This window comes from Lasioglossum baleicum, chromosome 18, assembly GCF_051020765.1.
Source record: "Lasioglossum baleicum chromosome 18, iyLasBale1, whole genome shotgun sequence".
Lineage (NCBI taxonomy): Eukaryota > Metazoa > Arthropoda > Insecta > Hymenoptera > Halictidae > Lasioglossum > Lasioglossum baleicum.
The window spans coordinates 5,767,698-5,793,397 of NC_134946.1; the positions used below are offsets into that span (position 1 = coordinate 5,767,698).

The window sequence follows — 25,700 nt, forward strand, 5'->3', positions numbered from 1 at the left end:
CGGTTGCTGCAATTGAAAAAAATATTTATTCCTTAGCTACATTATACAATAAAACATGTTCAAGTTTATAAATTTTCAACAAAATGAGAAGTTCATTTTTCTGTGCGAAGGGTTAATTTATACCGCATTCCAGTTTGTTGCAATTCAGATAGAAAATTTAAATGTTTAAGGAAAGGAAGAAACGATTGTGCAGCTGCTGCACCACGCAACGAATGCAAGCGACTTTTATTTTGCATAAAAATCCGCAACCTATTCATACGTTACCATTGTTGGAAAGCCTACTACTTGTTAGTCGTCGATTCCCAATTAAGACGGTATGCAGTGATATCATACACTGCCACTTAGTATGCTAATAATAAACGAATGATATTGTTGCATGCGAAGGGAAACCACAATTACGCAAACAACCTGATACCTGATCGTGTTGGTCAGCACTAATTAGCATACACGTTCGTACAGTCCAAACAAGCTTTTACCCGTTCCCGTTGTTGATAGACACGTTAACCGATGGTACAGTGAGTCTCCATTCGATTAAAATTTAGTATTCACCTTTCATTAACGATAGCGGTAGCCTCAAAATTTCTTCATTAAAATAATTTATTCCTATCTTCAAAGTTACTGAGATTAACCCCTTGCCGTATTTCAGCGAGTCAGACTCGTGATGAAGATTTTAACAAAGTCCAACAGATACGAATGTTAGGCGTTTCTTTTTAGATGAAATCAAACTTGATTCGTTTTTTATTGAATATTTCAGCATTAAAATAAATGTAGCCATACAGAAAGTATAAGTTTTCATTTCCCTTCTACGACATTTTTGGGGATAAAGACGTTTTAATCACTGTAACTGTGAAGAAAATACGGCAAGGTGTTAAACAAACTCTTTTCAATATCGACGTATTTTTCCGAAATGAGTTGAATCTTACGCGTAACATTTTTGAAATTTAAATTGATTATTTTTTGAATTATTTATCGAGTCGCGCGAAATAAAATTCAGCAAAATCTTCTCAATATGAAAACATTTTTAAGACTGAAACCAGTAATCTCTTTTCAATATTAGAATAAATCTTTTCTTAAATTAAAGTAAATTCTTTTTAATTATTAATGGATTCACTATGTGTACCGATGCGTATCAATAAATTAACAATAAAATATTGAAGTAACGTCCCATCAACAGCTTTCAAAACTACGATGTTCCACAAGAGTGAACAAGTTAAACAATTGTTGTTGTGATTAGTAGATTTTATGTATTTATGACAAAAATGAGAGTAGGTGCAATTTAAGAAATTTTTGAATGTATCAATTCTAGATTATGTGAAGTGATTAGCTGAAGAGACGTAGATTCGGTTCTTGTTTCACGCAATTGATGCAGAGAATTTTCGCATAGAGGTCCGAAGTCTAGCGATTAGTATGAATAAAATTGGCAATATCGAGGGCCTAGCTGCCGGTTCCTTGCTCGAGGAATTATATGGACGAGCGACCGTTGGATCGACGGCACCGTTGTCCTTTCGAAGGAGCAATTGGTTGGAAAAGCTTCCGGCAATGAAGAAGGATGAGCCACGAATGGTGGTGATAACCCAGTAACCTACATCTTTGTTGCTATGCCCCACGCCGGGAGAGAGAGAGAGAGTGAGAGAGAGAGTCTTTGGATGCTGCTAACGTCAGAGCCGAGTATCTGCCGATAGTACACGGCAACCTGTTTTTACCAGAAAAGGATGGCCCAGGCCATTGTTGCGATTATATGAAACCAGTGTCCGGGAAAATAGTATTCGGATCGAATATTAGGTCATTTCGTAAGCCTTTGTGTGTCTCTTGGCACAGGTGAATCTCGTTTCGGAAAAATATGAGACGTCGCGTCATCGAATGCAACCAGGAAACCATTTTTAAACGTGGATCCTAGACTTCAATCAGCTTTTAGCATGGACACAAACCGAATATTTGATATTCTGTCCTTCTTTCCGCTCCGAAGTATAAACTGATGGTACTAGGTTGCTTCAAATTGATTTTTCAATGGCTCTGAGTAAGAGCCATCAGAAAACTGTTTAAAAATTTTATCTGGCAGAAAATGTATACAGAATTGTTTAAAAAGACTGTGCACTTACTGCCACGAACGATACATGTGCACAGTCTTTTTTAATCAACTTTTTTATGGCGACATGTGTGCTAGTGTATAATTGTTAGAATTGTTTGGAATCATATTTTCAATGAGAGTCCAACAATTTTTAATAACTAGGCTGCGGATTTTATGCACCAAATGAATCATTCTTTATGTAACTTTTTTTTTCTTGTAATTCAAGAAGACAATTTTTATTTTGCATACAGATCCGCAGTCTATTAATAACTATTCTATTATTGCTGGTATTTAACTAGTGAAACAAGTAAATCTTTTACTTTCGCATCGATTAAAAATTTCTTACATTATTCATTTAATCGATGAAGCTATTGCTTATAAGAAGAGTGCAGATCTTTCGATCAGACTCGAATTGAGGAGAGAAGTTACCCTCTCTCCACCAGTACCGGATCAGTTACGTGACATTGTGACGTATGCACGACACAGACGAAACGCGTCACATGACCGGGCGGAATCGTGGGGGAATAGCGTCGTGGAAGGGGTAGAGTAGAGTGGGAGACAAATCTTATTCTGGCGACTGTGGTTTGGCGTGAAATACAATATGAAACGTAGCAAACATTAAAAGGATTGAGAAATCTATAGTCGGTGTAAAAAGTATTCGTACTACAATATAAATTTAAAATTACAAAAAAACCGTGTTAGTTCATATTTGAAAAAGTTATCTGTTTTTGAAGGCTGTACGAATACTTTTTACACTGACTGTACATTATTTTCAACTGATTAGGATTATTAGTGCGAGAAACAAATTTCTTTTTTTGCCTTTGATGCAGACCATCTTTTAACTTGCACAAAGATCCGTATCTGATCGCACCGGCGTATATCTAGTTTTAATTCAGTTATATCGATGATGCGACACTATAGTCTAAAACGAGAACGCGACTATCCAGCGTTGATTCAGCGGCCTAAAGTAGCCGGCCTGAAACTAACGATAAGCGACACTTAAATATATAGAAGCGAAATTACCCAGGACGTTCACCTTCCTAACATGTATCTTTCAAGGCCATTGAAATCGTTGAGATAGAGCTTATCGTGCACAGGGTGTTCCAGTATTCGTAGCGTAATTAGTCTGCTGGCGAGACTTCGTTAAAACGTGAGCAGAGGACGTGGAAAAAGATTGCTTTTTCTCTAAAACGAGATTTAGAGTTCGTAAAACAAGTATAGTATTCAATAGGTCACCAGGTGACGTGTCTGTCCATGATTTACCGTTTCTACTTCTCGCGAAGTTGACCTATAGTTTGTGCTTTCTACAGGGTGAGTCACCTGACTATGTCACCTAACTCGTATGCTACTGGATGTATCAAAAATATTTCCAAACGAAAGTTGTTCGATATTGAACGAGACATATAATGTGGTAATTAGATTATCTATTATTCCATTCTTCATCGAGATGTGAAGGTGAGTTTGAGTTTTCGTTCAATAACCTGTAATATTTAACTTCCAGTTGGGAAAGATTATTAACCCTTTACATTCCGTTGTCGCCGATAATGCGACATTACTATGACAAATTACAAAACATAAGATTTTCATATTGTTGAAGATTTATAAACTTGAACTTGCTTTATATAATGTAGCTAAGGAATAAATATTTTGTTGTATTGTAGCAACCGTATTGTTTTATTATGTACATATATATATATATATACTTGTAACTAATATATTTGTAACTAATATAGTGTTGGTGTACTATATGAGTCACTAAATACGTTGGAGTGCAAAGGGTTAAATACTGAGTAAAGAAACTGTTGAAGTACATGCAGTCAGAAATTAATCATCACAAGGGTATTCGTCAGTGAAAGACATACTTAACTTGAACGCAACTTTATAATTTTAATAGCAGTGAAATAAACAAAACATAAAATCAAACGGTACGTTTAATGTTGAAGCTCGATTTCAACAGAACCACAGAAAAAAATGTTACTCCACATTGCCGACTTATTTTGTCGCATTTTGAGTCACCCCTTGTCCGGTTACGCCTGCTATACTGACACACCCGATATAATTGGGCAATTTTTATTACAATCGCTCGTTCTGGCGATGTTTTAGCGAGCCTGCCTGGACACCTACTATTTTTCTAAGTATAGCCATAGAAAATTAGGCCAGGGGATGACCATCCAAACGACCTAGTTCGCGTTCCTCGAGATGTTTTCAGTTTGCGTTGTTTGCTTTTCGAGCGAGAAAGACAAAATAAAGAGAAAGAGCGGAACACGGTTTGCTTGTATAATTAAATGAACAGTGCAACGCGACAGCAAAACAAGCCACTCGTTCGACTAGGATCCTATTAAGCATGAAGGGCCGAGACTCTACTCGAGAGAGGAGTAAGAGAGAGAGAGACAGACAGAGAGAGTAGGAGTGGTACAAGATAAAGCAAGAGGCAAGAGTGGCCTCCTCGCATAATGCGACTTCTACTGTCTCTGTCTATGTTCCTTTAAACGCTCACTCTACCAGTCCCGTCTATTGAACGACTGTGATGCAAAAGAGTTTCAACCCTTTGAGTACGCATGTCATTATACTGACGACGTTAGGCTCACGCATCTACTCCCTGAAATTTCGAACAAATGATTTAACCAGTTAAATAGCACAACATTGATACACTAAATCCTCGGAGAATACATGGGATAATATTATTAACCCCTTGTACTACTATTTATTTTGTGGTTATAATGATTAGATATTCTTTGTCGATCAGAATTTCGTAGAAAAAAGATATTGTATGTTTTCTCGAAAGGCTATTGGTGATAGAAAGAATGTGCCAGACAAAACTGCTTGATTTCGAGGGTGGCCTAACCTCCTGTTAACAGTTTTTCTGCAAGTGGACACGTAGAGGTCATGTGAAGGTCAATTTTGTTTTCCTTAAACAGAATAATATATTTTTTACATGTCTTCTACGAGTCCACCTACAAAAAAAATGATTAACACGAGATCATGCCACCTTCGAAACCAAGTTTCGTCTGACGCCATTTTTTGCTATCACCAATAACATCCGAGCTATTCGGGTGACCTTATAGTTTTCTATAAAGAATGCATTTCACGTGTTTAAAAGTTCAAGAAGTTAGGCTCTAAAAAGTTAGGCTCCAAAGTTAGTCTTCGGGGAAAGCGTTGCTTATAGTGAATCAGTAATGCACAGCTGACTCATTCGAGAGCGTTGTGACTCTTCGTTTTGAGCGCTGCGACACGAGAAAATAGAATCATATGGGGTGTTCCAAAAGTATCGGTTGCATTTTATTATATCTTACATTTTTTATTTTATCTCACTGTAGGTTAAGATATTTTTCACCCCACTTCAACCCTACTTTATAGTATAAATTGGATTGAAATTCAAAAGTTTGTATTTTATAAACAATTTCAGAATCAGCAGTCATTACGTTACAGCAGTTACAATACGTTTCAACAAAATGGCTGACATCCACTACAGATACATCCTTCATCAAATCATAGGTACAGTTAAAGTCAACTTAACGAAATTATAAAACAGGATTTATCCCCCTAATTTTTATGAGCCCCATTTTTTGTGACTAAAAATATACAAAAATTACAATATTTCAAAGCCTCTATATCCACCTAAATTTTGCAACTGCAGTGAAATCTGTATTACCAGAATATGGCACATTTAATGCTAAATATTATTATTGTGTATACATGAATATACACATTTCATGATAAATTGTTATTTATATGCTCTGACATATAGTAATCGTACATTGTAAACACGAATTAATGTTATTTCACATTCATGTTCGTCACGATCGATTTTTCTATGACGCAATCAATGGAAACGAGTGTTCGCATAAGCATCCACAGTCTGGTAATCGCTCATTTTATAAATAGATACTTCTTTCATAAATGATGTATGAAAAACAGTTTTATTCTGAAAGAAGGCTCGACGCACGCTCATCGATTCCGTTCATGAATATTATAATTAATACTGTAAAATTGATTCGTTATTGATTTACTTTATCCATTTATTCGTATACGCGTGATTCAATCTATTTCCTTCACATCAGCAATTTTTATTCACCTCGTAAATAAACTACTATACTGTCTGAATCTAATATTCATTTACAGCTACGGACAGTTTTCAAAAGACGCTAAAATACAAAAATCAATGGAACTCAGTAGATCGCGTTTGATACATGGAAATATTTCCACATGAGATCAAATTCTGCGAAATTTCTCCTCCCTGAAATGAATCCACGAAAGCGGGAAATTGTTCGATTATACGGAGTCTGAAAATCGCGGAGACCATTCAAAATTCTGAATCACAAACTTCTATAAAATCCAGTGCGACAACGCTTAATTTCCAATCAGCCAGAATCGCGAATCAAAAACGAAAGTTTCTCTCAACAATTAAAGGGGTAGATGGATAAAGGTGTCAAGTAACAAATTGTTTGTTTCCCGTAAAAGAGTTTTTAATGAGGTATGTTGTCCTTTTTTGATGGATGAAGATAACACAAATCAATATGTAGTTAATCTCTAATACAAAAAAAGATAATTATCTTCATTCATCAAAAAAAGGACAACATATTTTGGTGAAAACTCTTTTACAGAAAACAAACATGACACTTTTATCCATCGACCCCTTCAATTATCTCACGGATTTTCGCGAATGCTTCCATGTTCACGCGTTATTTCATCGGGACCGGGACAGACCAAACAATCGTGTCGCCGACTAGACGTTTGCTTATTTCAACACCGGAGTAGAAACGTCGCGAAGGTTTCTAATCGCCCGCGTCTGCTCGCGTGTCGCGAAGTAGCAGCCGATAAGTACAGACGCGCGAATATTCTCGGTCCAACTTCAATAAATTCGCCGGTAAGATCTTCGCGAGCTTTGTTGCGTTAGAAGCCGTTGCTTCATTATCCAAACGCCCGCATCCCCCGTCAGATCCAATACCAAAGGTTGCAGCGAGCAACGAACGCGAGCTTATCGAGCAAAGCTAAAGTACAGAGCACGGCGCAGCGAAGACGAACGAGAGGAAGAGAGTCACGCATGGTCGGGGATCAACGAAACTGTAAAACGCCGCGTCGGTCCGGGGGGCTGAATGAAGCTGTAAAATTGTTTCGGCGGTATTTATTGCCGCGTACTCGACCGGCCTACCATAATTGAAACGCTTATGCGCTTATTTCGACGCTGCATAATCAAGCAGGCCGTTTAACACAGCGCGCGGTGGAATTATCGGACATTTAAAGTGCCACTATCTGGAACGGAAAGTTTGGATTGTGCGAACGCTGTTTTGGTAAAGAGCCTGCCGGGGCTCTGTCACCCCTGCAGCCGAGGGTAGTTTCTGAAATGTGGGTCGCGCAGAAAAGAAACACGTCTCGAATATTTTCGCAAGCGAGAGGTTTCATGAAAATCAGCTTGTAAGCGTATCAAAGGTTCTATTTTTACGCGGAGACACGGCTGGGCTTTTTCCAAAAGCAGCCACCGACGGCACGACGACGTTAGGCGGGCGGGGCGCGTTAGGGTAGTCGAGAGAACGTCGCAAATGGAAACGCCATCATAATGGTGTTGCCGAGACAAAACCGGCGTGTACATAATACATGCCTATTTGTGCGCGATTATATGTATACACGTTTCACTCGTCACGGGAGAGGTCCCTGCATTCAATGCAATTGAAGGCAGTGGGCGTGTCTTGGCAACTGTAGTTTATTAGGATTCACGTTAATGGTCGCCGCCCGAGAGAGATGCTCGCGACGCGTTTCTATGGAGAACCGAGGAATTTTCTAAAAGTTCTGATAAACTATCGCCGCTTATTATACTATTTAATCAGGAATATAATAGCGATTTCATAGCGAGGGGCCCATACTGCCTCTTCCTCTTCTTCTTCTTCTTCTTAAGTATTTCCCTCAGTTTGGCACTAGCTGACTGACATTGACACTAGCCTCGGCTATTCTCGGCACGTCGAATTAATTCGACTCGTCGCAATTACGATAGCACGTTTTAATAATTCACTGCGCCTATTTTATTAGTCATTTGATCGGTACAGGGCGTTCCACTGTAAATATTATCTTCACTGTTTTCGGAAATACGAAAGAAATTTGTCAACCAAAGCTTTTTAATACGAAAAGCGTTGTTTTTTAAGTGAGAGTTTCGGAGTATTCATGGTTTTAATAATTCATTGCGCTTAGTTTTTTCAGTCATTCAATGTACACATCAGCACGTCATTGTCTCCGCTATTTTTGAAGATATGAAAGAAAATTTGTTTCCTTATTCGTATGTACGTCGAAAAATTAATCATCTCAGAGATACTTCCACAAGCTCTGCAAATGTTTTTCGCAAGAAAAACATTTTGCTCCGGAATGCAATTTTCTGAATACTCTGAATATTTAAATATTTTGCTTTTGCTAAAATCTCTTGAACATCTATGAAAAAACAGCCAGTAGAAGCCCGTACCAACCGAAAAAATAATTAAACGGCAGATTTTAATGACGAATCGAGCACAGGTGAAAGGGCTCGAGTCCCATTAAAAAAAAAATGGCGACCTCGAACCGTCGGTGCAGGCGTCCGTTCCACTGGTGAATTCCCAGTTACGTGACTCTGTGTGCGTTTATTTGGCGAATTGCGAGCACGTGACTCGAAATCAAAGAAACAGCGAGCAATTTCATGTCGGGCATGAAAAATGTTTTGTCTCGTTCGAGTGTTGCCGTTTTCGGTTCGTTTGTCGAACGGCAAAAATACGGCGCATGTGTCAATGTATCGAGTGAGCACATGCGCGGCCACACGTTGATACGCGATAGTCGCCACACAGGATGGAAGACACACGCGCGTACACGTACACAGATATAGGTAACGGTGCTCCTCGAGTGTACAACCACTCCTGAAAACGTATAGCACAAGTAGCATAAATAAATAAAGGAGCATGGCTTGTGTATTTTAGCTATCGATCGATTTCAGTGGTTGGCTCTGTTCCAGATAGCAGCACTTTAAATTTCCAATAATTCTACCGCGCGTTGTGTTAAACGGTCCGCTTGATTATACAGCGTCGAAATAAGCGCATAAGCGTTTCAATTATGGTAGGCCGGTCGAGTACGCGGTAATAAATACCGCCGAAACAATTTTACAGCTTCATTCAGCCCCCCGGACCGACGCGGCGTTTTACAGTTTCGTTGATCCCCGACCATGCGTGGCTCTCTTCCTCTCGTTCGTCTTCGCTGCGCCGTGCTCTGTACTTGAGCTTTGCTCGATAAGCTCGCGTTCGTTGCTCGCTGCAACCTTTGGTATTGGATCTGACGGGGGATGCGGGCGTTTGGATAATGAAGCAACGGCTTCTAACGCAACAAAGCTCGCGAAGATCTTTACCGGCGAATTTATTGAAGTTGGACCGAGAATATTCGCGCGTCTGTACTTATCGGCTGCTGCTTCGCGACACGCGAGCAGACGCGGGCGATTAGAAACCTTCGCGACGTTTCTACTTCGGTTTTGAAATAAGCAAACGTCTAGTCGGCGACACGATTGTATGGCCTGTTCCGGTCCCGGTGAAATAACGTGTGGACATGGAAGCATTCGCGAAGATCCGTGAGATAATTGTTGAAAAACTTTTCCTTTTTGATTCGCGATTCTGGTCGATTGGAAATTAAACTGTGCTGCACTGTGTTTTATAGAATTTTGTGATTCATAATTAGACTGCAGATCTTTATGCAAAATCAAAAATGTTCGCATTGATTGCAAGACACAGGAGCCAAATAAAATTTTTTTTCTTCTTTTAAGTATCTGATTAAGCTGAAGCCAATACGCCCATGTCTTCAAATCTTTTTAATTTGTCCGCTGCTTTAAATTGTGCTTAAAATGCAACATCCGCAGTCTATTCATAATTTTGAATGGTCTCCGCGATTTTCAGACTGCGGATAATCGAACGAATTCCCGGTTTTGTGGATTCATTTCGAGGAGGAGAAATTTTGCAGAATTTGATCTCCCCTGTGGAAGCATTTCCGTGTGTCGAACGCGACCTAAAACCGTACTGGGTTTCATTGATTTTTGTCTGTCGTAATACTATATTTAGACTTTAGAATCATTTAGACTTTAGACTTTGTTATTTTTATCTTGTACTTCCGTTTCTTAACGTTAACTCGAAGACTTTTTATTTTGCATAGAAATCTGTTTTTGTACAAGATCTCGGGAAATCATTGATTCAATCATTACTAATCTGCGGATCTTTATGCAAAATAAAAAAGTTAATAGTTGTAATATATTATGAATAATAAAAAAGAAAAGTAAAGTGGAAAGATTTTGAAAAAGTAAGTTTTTCAACTACGTCATATGCAAATTTCATTGCGATCGGCCTCGTGAGTCCAATCTCCTCCGAAAGGTTTCTAAATTGATTCTTAATGACACGGAAACGACCGAGAATCTAAATTCGTCTAGTAAACAGTCTCCAGGCGTTCACCGGTTAAGATTCATCTTCGAAGACTCAGCAGATTTCGCGGCAACTTTCTGAGACGACCTGACGGACCGGTTGACAGTTTGCGTTACCCTATAACGGCGCCTGCCATTACTAAATATCGTCTGATCATGGTTTAACCCCTGACGGAGCAGAGATTTTCATAGTAATGAGAAAATGTATGCCTCCGTTATAATTAAACTGCGGATGCAACTTATAAGTTTTCTACCTGAATTGAAATTATTATGTCTGATGATGTTTTTCTAATGTTTTAAATTATACCGAATTACTTTTTAAAGTGCATAAAATACACTGCTAGCGATTTCCTTGAAATAGTTATACATATACAAAATGAGGAAATTATATAGCATAATTTTCATTGAACAGTTAGAACTAGACTGCGGATCTTTATGCAAAATAAAAATTTTCTGCATCGATTGCAAGAAATAGAAACTAAATTGAAGTTTATTTATTCCCTTAATGATTTTAATAGAGTAGGAGAAATCATGTATTCACATGTTCAATTCGTCACATTTTTCAACAACTTTGAATTTCATCTACTCAATTTTGCTCTGAATGCATAAAGAAAAATGCATACGTTAAGCCTTTAGGTCCAATAAAAAATTTTTCTGTGGGGTAGCTTACTTTTTTTATAAACATCGAAAAATTGTTTACAAAAATTTGTCTTCTGGAAAATACGCAATTCCCATTTTCAAATATTTTTCTAGTTTTAGATTTTGCATCCCCTGACTGTTGTACTTTTTAATAGTGATTCTAGATAAATAAAAAATATTGTAGAATATTTTTCGAGGTCTCTGTATCATATTGAGAACGCGTCGAAATCAGCTAGTGTCAGTTTGAATGATGTTCTTGTTAGTCACGTGTGCTCGTTTTTCTTCTCAAAAATCGTTGAATCTTATCGTAGAATTATTACATACTTTTTAGCCTAATTGAATCGCTTCCAAGGTTACATTGATGCCAGAAAAATGAGAATTTGCAGAAAATTGCGCAACTCGTGCATAACGCAACATGGCGTCACCGGCAATCGAGGCGTCGACGGAGCATTACGAAAGGCTGAGGACTCGTCTCATATTTCTTAAATGAGAATAAAACAGCAGTTGGCTCGCGTTTGACATAGCACATCATTTGCCCGGTCGATAGTGCATGATCTCACTTTCATGATTTCCGAGGTCTTGGCGTTAGGCGCGCGCTGCTGATTTAATTGATCGCGTGAAGAAAAAAATGTTAAGTGATGCCAGTGGAGTCGCGTAAGGAAAATTCCGACTCGCGTTCGCGTTTTACATGACGCAGTTCCATTTGGCGCGTTTCGCGCATTTAGCGCATAGCGTTGGTTGGAACGCAAAAAATTCTTCAAGTTGGAAAATTCCAACTTCTCGAAATACTTGAAATGGAATAACGCACTTTATCATAATTAAAAGTAACCTGAATTCTTCAAAATTACACACTACTTACATCCTAACTTGATTAAAGTTGTTTTTACAATTTTATTTGACTGAAATCGTTAATATTAAAAATATTTTCAATTTCATAAATCATCATTCAAAATATTGTACAATTATATTCTGAGTTACATAAAATTTATTACCGCGTTAAGATTATTGTATCAAAATGTTTTTGTTTTTTTTGAAATTGTAAAAATCCTCACATTAATGATATTCGAATTGAGTCATAATTTAAACATTGTAGAAATAGTTTAAATGTAATTAGGATGTAATAGGGAATTATTTTTAGAACAGAATGTGTTCAGCGTAATTGTCAGGAATTATGTTTTCCTCGGACATTTTTCCGCACAATTAGAAATAGCTGGAAGAAACATTGAAATGCCCGAGTTAAGTGGTACACCCTCTATACCACAAGTAAACTAGATAATTAAGAGATGGAAAGACACTGCAGGCCTTTAACGTGTAACATGACTATAGCGAGTCTAGTAAACTGGAAGCATGGAAAGAAGTGTGGTGATCGTATCTAGGTTAGATCTGGGCTAGAGTTATTGATTATACAAAAGATAGGCTATACTGGGTGTATCGAATATCGCGACGAAATTAGGCTGATATCTTTTTCCATTTTCTCACTAAAAATCGACTCAAAACTTTTCATTTCACCGAGGTTTATATAAAAATACACGAACCACACGATGCACACATCTCCATGATCTCTAATAAACAAAATACAATTTTCCATTATTTTGTATTTCTCGAATGAAAGAAAGGAAATTTTCATAAAAATTAAGGTCCGTTAACGGAAGAAAATAACTATTGCGATAAAAGTTGTTATAACAATTGAATTCCGTCATTAACAACGCTGAGATTATGCCACATGCCAATAACCATTCAACGAAGACAGCGAATGCATCGGATTCGGCCTGTCAGCAATTCAGTAGACCGCAATCGAAACGGATTAAGTCGCTTAAGTTAGATGCACATTCCCAAAATTACGTTCCAGCCGCCGCCGACATATTGAATGCAGCAAGCAGCATATTTATTAGGTTGCATATGAAACGTTCGGTTTCATAACGAAGCCATCGATTTAGCGAGACGCAGCAGGAAAATTCGGAGCGCTCTCTATAATGCAGTGCACCCGGGATTAAGTGGGATTTAAATTTACTGATTTCGAATTTGTTTACACAACCCTTCGAAATATTCCGCTTTTGTTTATTTGCACAGTTTCGTTGCACAGAGCATTATGAATTTGACGTCGGCCATTTCGTTAGATGTGAAATGTGCTTCGGCGAAGCACAAATGAAGTTTAGGGGAGGTTTACGTCATCAGTTGGCCAATTTCGAATTTGTTTAAACAGCCTGGCCCTTTAAACTTTCGAGCAACTTTCATTCGGAGACGAGCACAAAATTACTTTAGAGATCTGCAAAGAATCTGCCACGTCCATTTTATTCGGAAGCAAGTATCGTGTACCAGTGTACGCTAATAACCAGCCTGAACTTCCGTCGATCAGCGCATCGCTGATTACTTAAACTGTTATTAGCCCCAGCCGAGCTATTAAAGCTATATATCCAGCAAAACGCTCGTGGGAATCGTGTACGCGCTTAGAGCTTGCTCTGGAAACGTCCAGTGCATACTTCGGCATCCCTAATCAAGTCGTCGAGACAAAATTTTCATTTCCCGAATAAAGACAAGTAAAAGAAATTGATCACAAACATATTATGCGCGTGCAAATAAGTTCACATTCCCCTTTTTTTCTACGATCATAACTTTTCACTGAATTCGAATTACTTCTCGATTTTGGTGTCATCCGAAAGAGCGTTCTTGTAGTTTTAGGAAGAGTCGTGATGAGCGCTCTAAGAGTTTCGAGTCTTATGCAACAATTTGCGAGAAGCATCATTTGCGTCACTGCTTACTCTTTGCATTCCAGATTAGGAAATCAGCTGTTGAAGCTACTGAAATGGTTTGTACGGCACTGGGAGAGACCGCTGTATCTTACAGAACATGCAGAAAGTGGTACCAAAGATTTAAAGCCGGAAATTTTAATTTGGAAGACGACGATCGTTCAGGTGCACCGAGAAAGTTTGATGGCGGTCAGTTAGAGGAATTGCTCAACGAAAATCCGACCCAGACGCAAGAAGAATTGGCAAAAAGATTGGGAGTCATCAGGCAAAAGATTTTATTACATTTTATGTACGTAGAATGTAATAAAATCTTCAATTTGGAGAAAAACAGGAAAGAACTTATTTGCACACCTAATACAATAAAGTTTACGCTGAAATGGATACCATGACACATTTAAGTCAAAGAGCGACTCGTTGAGTCAGGGAAAAGATGAAAAAATAATTCTGAAAGATGATACTCCAGTGACAAGTTAACTCGTCGTCCCCAGTTAAAAGGTTAATCTGGATCGTCGTTGATCTAACCTTGTGAATATGAAATTGAACTAGTCACCTAAGCAATTGTTCTCAAGATCTCTAGAACCACAAGAAGCGCAGCAACATTCTTTTATTAGATCCGCAATTTAACAACGAATTACGTGCAGCCGCGTCGATGTTTATCATCGGAGTTTAAACAAACAAGCCTCTTCCTTGATTGGAACTCGTGCACACGTTGCTGTACAAGTAAACTTTGCTTAACAATGTTAAAACTTTCGACGCGTCGTTAAATATTTGACGGAGACTTCCCCGAAATTCCAAAACAGTTTACATTTACCGAAAATCAATTTTTGCACAGCGTTCTGGTAAACCTGAAGAACGTAGAATATTTTATAAGATTTCCTACGATATTTTATTGGGTTGGCAAGAAATAGATTTCGGTATTTTAAGGTGAAATAGAGAGCCCAATTTTTTTTTATTCAAGCAATGAATTTTAATGTGTAAGATATTTTCCCTTTTGTTGGATGATCTTTTGCCAAAAAGAATAAACAGGAAAATATTTTATTGATTAAAGTTCATCGTTTGAATAAAGAAATTCGGTTTTATATCATCTTAAAATGTGCCGGAGTTACTTTCTTGCCAACCCAATATAAATACGATCATTAATCGAAATAATTCGATAACGTAACGAAATCTGAAAACCCATTATTACGACAGAAATATAGAGATTAGAAACATAAAAGATCAGAGTCACATTATGTCAATAAAATAATCAATTTTGTTAAGTGTCTCCTGTATAACCCAGATTTTAATTTGTAACATTTTCGAAATTGCTAAGAGCTCTTCGATAAGGGAGAAGTATTGTAAGGGCAGTATTGGAAGAATAACGGAGATTACTCACCGAGTATGTAATTGTTGCAACTATTGTTTATATCAACTTCCAATTGGGATTATAGCCTTGTGTTATCTTTGCCCTGGGGAAAAGAAAGGAACCACTCACTATTCGACTTGCACCCTTTCCTACTCTACACCGACATTTTGTTAAGTTGAAATAATACGAAAAATAAAAATAAATGCATGTAATATTTACAAGCCAATGAATTGGCATCCAATACAACTCGAATGTTAAATCGAACGATTTGTGAAAAATTTCATTGGACAGTTGAACGCAAAGATTGAGTCCATTGCCTGATATATGAAAACGTACCCTAACTTCGAAAACTAAATAAGGTGCCTTGTGTTAGATCTGGGCAATTTATTGTTGAGCATTGTAGTCTAAGAGCTAGTTCACTTGGAACACGTAGGGAAATATGTATGTTTCTCTTATACCAGTAATGTTATCGGTCGGAGAGTAGTATAGATCAACGAATGGCTCCTCTACGGGCCGAATGAGGAGTCGGCAAAGTAGTACAGGTCGTGAGTTTGGGGACCAATGCTCCTACCACTCTACCCAAAAAATGTACACATCTGTTTTATTACTAGACAGTGGGTTTTATGCATTTACGACAAAACTGAGATGCAATTTGAAACAGTGAATATATTAGAAGTATTTAAAAATACTGTCATATTAATTTCGACCGAAAAGTTTAATTTGAAACAGTGAAAATATTAGAAGAATTTAAAAATACTGTTATATTATTTTCAACCTATTAAATATGTTAAGAAAGAAAATAAATTTCTGTTTGACTCCAGTTTGTTGCGATTCAGGTAAAACTTTCTTAGTTTGCATAAAAACATCCGTTGTTTACACTCCTCGTCAAAAAGATAGCCCAGGTGTGCTATCTTTAATTTCTCAATGACCCGTGTGAATTTTTACGTTTGTAACGTATAATATCAAAACATTATGAGCTCAGAATATGCGGTTCGTTGAAAATAATTAAAAATATTATAAGGTTTAGTGTGTAACAAAAAAAAATGGTTTTATTTTCAGAAAGAAATGATAGCACATGTACAATAAGAAAATAATAATGAACATAAATTTTAACTAACAATAATTACTTATCAAACATATATACTTATTTAATAATGGGTACATCCCCCTTTATTTTCTATTACTTCTATTGTACGATTTGGTATCGATTTATATAGTTTTTGGATATAATTTTCACTTAACGTATCCCATTTGCGTACAATTGCATTTTTTAATTCTTGTACGTGTTGATACTGCTTTCCATTCGCGTATACACCGCGAACAAGTTCTGCCCAGCAATTTTCAATAATATTAAGGTCCGGGGAGCGTGCAGGCCACGGCAAAACAGATATATTATTTTCATTAAAATATGATTGGGCGGTCTAGAGTGCGCAGTCCCTCTATCCGAGTGTCAGCAAGGCACAAGACCAGATACGATGAATCAACAAAAATGGTGATATTCTTAAAATATCTATGAAAATGAAGATGACTTTATAGAAATTTCGGCCACTGTACATATAAGTTTAAGAGCCCCTGGTGTAGCACAATATTAAAAAAGTTATCGTCTTTTTTAGAGCGACCGAATATTAATTCGCGTCACTATACGTATAGTAACACCGTGTTGTATCGAAACCGTATTTTCAGACTATGTACCGTGTTGTATATGTATGTAGAAACCGTGTTGTGTATCGAAATCGTATTTTTAGACTACCGTGTTGTATATGTAGAAGCCGTGTTTTCAGTCTACCATGTTATATCGAAACCACGTAATATCAAAGCCGTGTTGTATCGAAACCCTCCCCCCCCCCCCGAAGGGTTGAGTATATCTCTCGAACTACCAATTTTTCCTCATGAATACTCCAGTACTTTTCTCAAGGGAATGACAAGGTGAGTCGGGATCAGTGCACCCCGAAGTCTAGAAGGAAAACTATATTCATCTTTCAGGTGTATAAGGATAACATTTCTCCCGGTAATGGCAACGAGAATACGGTTCTGATTCGTTCTCTAATTCCGGCGGCAGTATGAAAGGATTCCAGCCGGCCTGCGACTTCTGATTGACGCGTTTGTGTATCTCCTCCGTTTGTATGAACGCGGAACACGAATCAAATGAGCTCGAACCGGCGTACGTGACACACGTTCACCATACAAAAATCCACTCCGTGTAAACGGATAAAACGCCCGCGTAACAAAGTAGGCGGGATGCCAATGGTGTCGCGCGGCGCCCATTCGTCTCTCGCTGGCAAGAAAACGCTGTAAAAGCGAACAATCGGCAAACTGTCGCTCGGAATCCCGATCGGACGCTATAAAACCGGAATCGAGGTAACCAGACGGTGAATTTTTACGTTGAAATAATTATTAGCGAACGTCTTTTGATATTTTTTTACCGGTTTACCTTCTAACTCGAGCACCTTAAAATATTTCGATTATTGTTAGACTGCGGATCTTAACTGTAAAATTCTTTAACAATTTTAGTGGATCCAAAGTAATGTATAAATACTCTTCAATTCTTTTAATTTATTGAAAGTAACAAATATTTTTGTTACGTTGACCTTGGGCATTTCTTATTCGTAATTGTATCTATTTCCGTAACAAATATTTTTGTTACAAATGCATCAAATCCGCGCACCATCTATTATTCACAATAGTAATTGTGTAACTATAAAAAATAAGTGAAAATAGTTACAATTAAGAATAAGAAAAACGCAAGGTCATGTGAAGGTCGAGATATTACACTTCGGTAGATCCTTCTTATCCTTGCTACTGGATTTGATCTAAAGAAAAAAAATTTCAACTTATCACAAGTTCAGTTTTCATTCTATATTTTTTTAATATGAATAATAAGAGAGGCGTAATTTGCTCTAATTAGGTGAGACACCCGGTATACAATATGTTACTATGATTCGATGAGAGGTTAAGAGATGGGGACAAAATGGAGGAACAACATTCGAGAATAAAATTAAAATGCAAATAATCACTTTGAGTACCATTTTATGTAGTCATATTTTACATATTTTCTGTTATCATTATGATCAATTTTGCCATATTAAATAAGTTATTTCAATTTCGTGTGGCTTTTATGAGCATTGGTGTAACGTTTATAAATTCAAGGTTAATTAAGTCGTCTCGATTAATCACGAGCTAAATGTAAAACAAATTAAACGTAATCACAAAATGAATTAACATTTACTCTAATTATCTCATAAATAGCAAAGATATGAATGTAACGTTAATTCCGATTAAATGAAAGATTCGTTTAACTACAAATTTAATTAACATTCATTTCATTGAATATTTAATTCATTGTTTACCGGTGTGAATTAATTAATATTCTGTTTAGGCGGACGTTCCAGGTGTCTGGAGAAATGAATTAACTCAAATTAATAACGTTCATAAATAGACAGCGGATCTTTATATGCAAAATAAAAATTTCGTGACTAAATTGCAACAAACAGGAGTGAAAGAGAAATTTATTTTTTCCCCTAATATGTTTAGTAGGTTGAGAATGCTATAATAGTATGTTTAAATGTTTCTAATATTTTCGCTATTTTAAATTACACCTACTGATTTTTGTCATAAATGCATAAAATCCGCAGTCTATAAATTAAAAATCAATCGAGATAATTATTTCGTAAACAGCGAAGATATGAATGTAATGTTAATTTCGATTAAATGAAAGATTCGTTTAGCGACAAATTCAATGAACATCTATTTCATTAATGTATCATGTGTATCACATTTACCGATGTAAAATTATTCAGTTAATATTCTGTGGGGTCGTAGTAGGTGTCTGCATAATTAGAAAAGCTGGTGTAAATACGATCGGAGAATGTACGCGTTTTCTAGCCATTAGTTGGTTTCTTAAAGGCCAATGCGCATGGATAACAAAAAGGATATGGAAAGCCAGTTTCGTGATACGACGGATATGACATACAACACTTGTAACCTAGTTTTCACCGAGGACCACGCGGACCACCGCTCATTGTCGGTGCACTGCTCGACGCGAATGAACTACGTTTATACTACCCGTTTTCCTACCCTCTCGTCCTCCTTTATTATTTCCATTCCAGACCACCCCGGTACCATTCGCGAACGGCAAAATATTACCAGAAACAAAACTAACCTAAGTACAGTCTGGTTTCAGACACAAATTGAATAGTTCCAAGGGGTGAATCTTTTTATGAAAATCGTTTTCTCGCGAAGTTTTACTTAGAGATTACAAGAAGGCAAAGAGTGTGTTGTTCTCTATACAGGGTGTCCCAAAATTCGTGAAAATCCCGAAAGGGGGTGGTTCCTGAGACCATTTCAAGCGACATTTTCCTTTGCAAAAATGTTATCCGCGGCTTTGTTTACGAGTTATTAACGAAAAACACGGACCAATCAGAGCGCGTTTAGACGCGAGTTGCCACAGTCGGCTCGGCGCGCCAAATGTCTATTGGCCGACTGTGGCAACTCGCGTCTAGATCGCGCTCTGATTGGTCCGTGTTTTTCGTTAATAACTCGTAAACAAAGCCGCGGATAACATTTTTGCGAAGGAAAATGTCGCTTGAAATGGTCTCAGGAACCACCCCCTTTCGGGATTTTCACGAATTTTGGGACACCCTGTAGAATCATATAGTTCCAAGTACATTAGTCGATGCAGCTTGAAAATCTTTACAAAAATACGAACCGTAAGTCGCTCAGTATCTTTTTTTTTTATAGAGAATTGAAAATCGTTAATGTATTAAAAATGTATAAATTGTACAGTGCAATAATATAAAGAATAATGCAACAATCGAAAAACGTTTCGGACAAACGTTGATTGGTTCGAAAGGCGCGTAATTTCACGTAACCATTTTTTTCAAGAATCATATAGTATAATATTTTCAAATACACCGACAAATCCAAATCCTTCACAAAAAGTACTAAACCACTTATTGCAAAAAGTCATTAATTAGAGCGACATTTTACCAGTCAGTTAAATTCAAATATTTCCCAAATAAATGTTTTCCGACTACAAAAGTACAGAGTGGCTCAGAAGTCACCAGACCATTTAAAATTCGAATTTCTTTATAAAATAAATGTGGATTTTGAGAAAATAAAAGGGTGATCACGATCTTATGCGTCGCCCTGTATTTTCTTGTATTATACAAAATTCCAAGCTGCGATTTAAGAAATCAAGATTCGATTCTGGAAAATTGAACTAGTATTTGATGAACAAAGTTGAATAAGTGCATTGGATCGAGGAGAATACTAGCCAAAGGTTTCCTCTCCTGCTCGATAAGACTTGCAGTGGTGCAAGACACACGTCACCTACTTCAGGGAACGACATAGTAGCTTGTTCACAGTAGTTGCTATCGGAAAATCACAGTCGGATTAGATTAAAGAGAAACCTAACCCGTTCTTCAGAAGACACGTAGCATTATATAAATGCTAGCTACTTGGTCATTATTTCGACAAAGAAGGCTACGGCGCTCCCGTTTCTATCAACCTATTTTTCTTCTTGCCAAAGAATTTATCGAAAGACACACATAATACAATAATACTAAAAACGATAAATACCCAAAAGAAACTAACTTTTCTCACACAATTCAAAATTATTCGTTCTCAAAAAAGTTCTCCCAGAAAATGTTTGCTTTCGAGGTCATTTCAAGGTCATGGATCGTTGAACTCGTCTGGGCTACCACATTGTGGTATAAAAAATACATGTTAGTGTGCAAAAAAAATGCGATGTCCTTGAAAAAACTGTAACCTTCAATGGATTTTTTTTATCATCATCAGAGGCGCGCCTTAAAACCATATACATCCTATTTATGTAGTCGTTTTTCGTCTACTTTCAATAGCAATGGAAATAATTTAAGTACTCGATTTAAAATTAACTTGTCAATATAATTTTTTCGTACGAGGCTCCGTTTCCCAGAAAAACAGTTGGCCACGAAGGTGTTGGACCTAGTTTTTGATTTTCCCGAAAACGAAGGCTCGTGTGAAAAAAAAAATCGTGTCGCACATTTTTGCCGCAGTTCTGGACAAGGAGTCGACTGGTGGCTTTCTCTCTTCAGCATGAGTTATCGCAGGGTATCATGAATCCCGCAAGTAAACCGCTAACGATCGTAAAGGAGAAGTTTCGGAAAGACGAAGAAGAGGTTGGTATAGTGGAATACTATGAGAGAAGGAGGCTCGTGTATCTAATTTATACGAATTCCCTGGCATCGTTTAACCCAGAAACACACTTGCTCGCGCATGTATCTCCCATCGAATTGGAGCGAACTATAGAAATTAACTGCAGGCAGAAAAATGACGCAGACCGACCGAACTCGGCGTGCACGTTATGCGATCGCCGACTGTAACGACACTCTAAGTCTCGAAATTGATCTGTGCTATATCCTGCGAGGTTCAAAGTTCGAACTTGCGATCAATTGGGGTGAAATAGTTTGATGAGATACTTGATTTTCACGAGATAACTCTTATCGTTTCGATATAAAGATACTGCAAGAAAAAGATTTCTTGCGGAAACATTGAGCAACATTTCATTTAACATAATGTTATCCAACTCAACCATTCTGTAGTTGTAAGTAGTAAAAAAACATATGAAAAAAGATAAAGCAATAATGTTGCTCGATGTTCCCTGAAAAAATCTTTCTTTTTACGGTATTCTTTATATGAGAAAACAAATATCTTTGTTTTATTCCATTAGGCTTACAGGGTTGCGCACGCCCTTAAATGGTTGACTACTGAAACGATCAGGGCTGTTTCCTAGTGGTGTGTCTAGGGTAGCAAAGAATCTTTCCTGTCTCTGTTACAAATCAAACTGACATTTTCTGTTCAAGAGATAAAGCAAAGAAAGAAAAGCTGACTCGGTTGACCTTCGTGGAAGGGAACTAGAGGCACACGCCCCATAGGAACACGCACTGCGTAGAAACCACCCCCTACTTCAGCCGACGACGTGTCTGGTTCCACGAACGAAAACTAGGTCACCGGCTGCACAGCTGTATAGGATACTCGTGGCAACTCGTTCTTCCCCGCGCGCGCTTAAGTCCTCTAATCATTTTCACCTTTCCACGCATCCGGAACGTGCTCGCGAGAGCGTCCTGTAACTCGATCGAGCCGACAACTACGTTACCACAAGTCAGTAATGCTAACTTACCACCCCCCGCGCTGTCTCTCGTCACTCTCTCTCTCTCTCTCCCTGTCTCTCGAGGATCACTTGTTTTCGGGGCAAATGGCGCGGTGAGGGTTCTACCGAACGAACTAACTACTGGATGGCGGATTTCGGGGACGTTTTAATGGCTGTCCATCTTCGAATATTGAATATACTCGAATATACTCGAATATACTTGAATATACTTGAATACATTTGAATATACTTGAATATACTTAACTATACTTGAATCTACTTGAATACACTTAAATCTACTTGAATTCATTTGAGCTTATTGTTAGTTGAATTTAATTCATATATGTTAGTGAAGTTATCTACATTTATTTGAGAGAGAATTAACTTAGGTCTATTTGAATTTACTTGAATTGAATTAAATTGAATCAAGGTTGATCAAGTTGAATAAAGTCCGATCAAGTTGAACAAAGTTCGATCAATTTGAATAAAATTCGATCAAGTTTAATAAAATTCGATCAAGTTGAATAAAATTCGATCACATTTAATGAAGTTCAATCCATTTAAATAAAGTTCAATAAAATTCAATTAAATTGACTTAAATTTACGTAAGTTTCCCTGTGTTCACTTTCGTTTAACTTTATTTACTTGAATTTACAAGAATAATTTCCTTTTTCACATTCCCCCCCCCCCTCTAACCTTATTAAATATTCTTAAAGTTCCCGCTTTATTGCGTCGTGTACGGTCAAACACGTTGTACACGCATAAAACCCGAAGTCTAATAATAAATGAGCGTGTCAGGACGTCGCGGAAAATATCGCACGCCATGAAGCTTCAGTTTATTCATTAACGAGCCGAGCAACAAATAATTGAAATCCTCTTGGCGATCTGGTATTTAGTAGTTCTACCTATCCAGCATGTAAAAAGAGAATATTTATCAAACATTTGTCTTGAGAATGTTTATCTGTACCAAAATCTTCTTGATTTGTTTAAGAATATTTATGTTCCTGTTACTATTGCAATAATTGTTTATGCGGGACAAAACTAAGACAAACACGATCACATTTATAACCACTTTTAGTTGTGGAAAATTTAAATCAACGTCATCATTACTGATAAAATTCTCGTTGATCGTTGAACATAAATCGAGTTAATCGATAAATGTGCAAACGAATAAAAACATAATGTCGCCGCACGTGTATTATAACTGCCTGGCAGCTTCACGTATCCAAATTGTGTTTCATCGGACAAAATAATTGTTTATCAGAACCGTTATATCACTCCATAAATTTACTAAGTAATGAACATATAACGGCGGGAAGTTATGGAATATATATATATGGTTATAACTGTCTGCGCTGGCTTTGTTTATCGAGACATTAATCCTCTACGATCAAAACAACCACATAAAAACTGTCGTTAGTTATCGAGAGTTTATTTCAATCATTTCTGATTACCATCAAAATAATAGTTTGTCACTGAAAAATAAATCTGACAATAGATAAATTCATAAACGAATACGAACGTAATGCTTCTGTTATTGAAAGTTCATCTGGCAAACAAATCGTTCGCTCAAACGTCCGTCAATCAATAATAGAAACCGACTCGAAAATTTCTTGGAGATACGCGAACGTCTGGAAATCGAGAGGTAATAAATTCCTTATCGTTAGGGGACATTAAGCAGCTACCTACGAAACAAATATAATAAATTTGCGAGAAAAAAAAAACGATGACACGAACCGTCAACAGTTTACTAGGTCAGCGTGTCTCGCTTCGGAAAGTATCTCTACATATATATATACTATCTATATCGAAGCACGGGGGTTCAACCTTCCCGTCAATTTTCCACATTCCAAAAATCCATCTACGTTCATTCAACCCCCAAAAACGATTAAAACCGCTTGGCAACAACTGTGGATTTCTGTACGTTCACATTGAATTCATAAACTTTACAAACATAAAATAATATGCATACTAACAAACGTAAGTAAATCGTATTTCTGTTATTACTAGGCACAGAATTGCCAGAATTGCCTTAGCAAATGAAATATTACCCTCGTCCTTGCTTTTGCGAAATTGTCCGAATCCAATTCTTCCATTTCGTTTAACAAATTTTGCATCAACCATAAAAGTTGTGCGAATATTATGAAAACTCTTTCAAACCTACCAGTATATTTTCATGTAACATTTATGGAGCTTGAGGATGCTTAAATTTAATTTGACCACATCATTTGAAGAGAAAAATTTGAGATTTTTCCTGCCTCAACTGTGAAAGCTATATGAATGTTTCTTGCATAAATTGGTTCGTTTGCAGTACTATTATTAACGTTTGCATATGTTTAAATAATGTTTAACGTCTCTCGGATACTTCTCAATTTATTGTGAAAACTTTAATTATCCGAAAAGTAGATTTGTGTATAAGTTAGAAATAAAATTGATGTCCCTGAAGGTATTAGACCATTAAGCTAACCTTCATAGTTACAGCACAACAAATCCTTAAAGTTGAAGATGATCAGTACAACAGTACCTAACAGAATGTTTAACTTTAAACGTCGTTTATGCATGCCCAACTGTTTACAATGACGTACAAAACGACACCATTACGTTTGGAGGAACGTGTACCATTTTAAATATGTATAAGTGTTGCAATGTTATTAAAAAATACCTAACGTAACTCATACTGAAGTAGCTTCGATGCAATCCAAAAGATACTTGAATAACCGTACAAAATGGTGTATCACTAGATAGAGTCTGTGGAACAGTTTCGTGCAAAAAGCATAGCGATAGCTTCCAGAATTAGGGGCGAAAAAATTCATGAGTTTAGAGGTTCGATAAAGTCGAGGTCTCTGGGGTGAAACGGCACGAATTTTCCGCCCGACTTCGGACGTCCTTCAAACGTCTCCAAACATCAATAACCTTCGAGAACCATATACCATAGCATCGAATTCATTAGACTCTTCGGAATCGGTCGGTAGAAATTTGAAGGATCGACCGACTCCGGGGATCGTCGGTGTATCGGTCAGTTGGCCGCAGTAGTATAGAAGCGAATATCCGCAACTCACCAGGATTCGTCCAGTGGTGGTCTGTCCGGAGATAAGTTCGCCGGCCCAGTCCTTGGCCTCGGTCATGAAAGTCCCCTCGAACTCCTTGCCCTGACGGCTGGTCTTCTGCTCCTTCTGCTTCGGGTCATTTGGTGCGAACTCGGGCTCCTTGCGACAGCAGAGGAAGGCGAACGCGCGCCAGAGGAGCACGATCAGCAGCCCGGCGAGAAACGTGAATATGCTCGACAGCAGGAAGCACCACCATTTCCGATCCTTCAGGCAGTCGTCTACCGGGGGCTGCTCGGTCGTCTCTTCGGTCGTCGTCAT

General features: G+C 37.6%; 1 protein-coding gene across 46 annotated transcripts in view; it reads right to left on the reverse strand.

Moving 5' to 3' along the window:
• The window catches only part of Slo (calcium-activated potassium channel slo), a 132,711-nt gene extending 107,011 nt beyond the window's left edge, over positions 1-25,700 (reverse strand). For 45 of the 46 annotated variants that reach the window (XM_076442414.1, XM_076442388.1, XM_076442378.1 and 42 more), the window contains exon 1: positions 25,395-25,700. In XM_076442414.1, coding sequence (XP_076298529.1) covers positions 25,395-25,700 — 306 coding nt within the window. Of the gene's footprint in view, positions 1-15,236; positions 15,310-25,394 lie in introns of all 46 variants that reach the window. The other variant, XM_076442415.1, reaches the window with a different exon arrangement.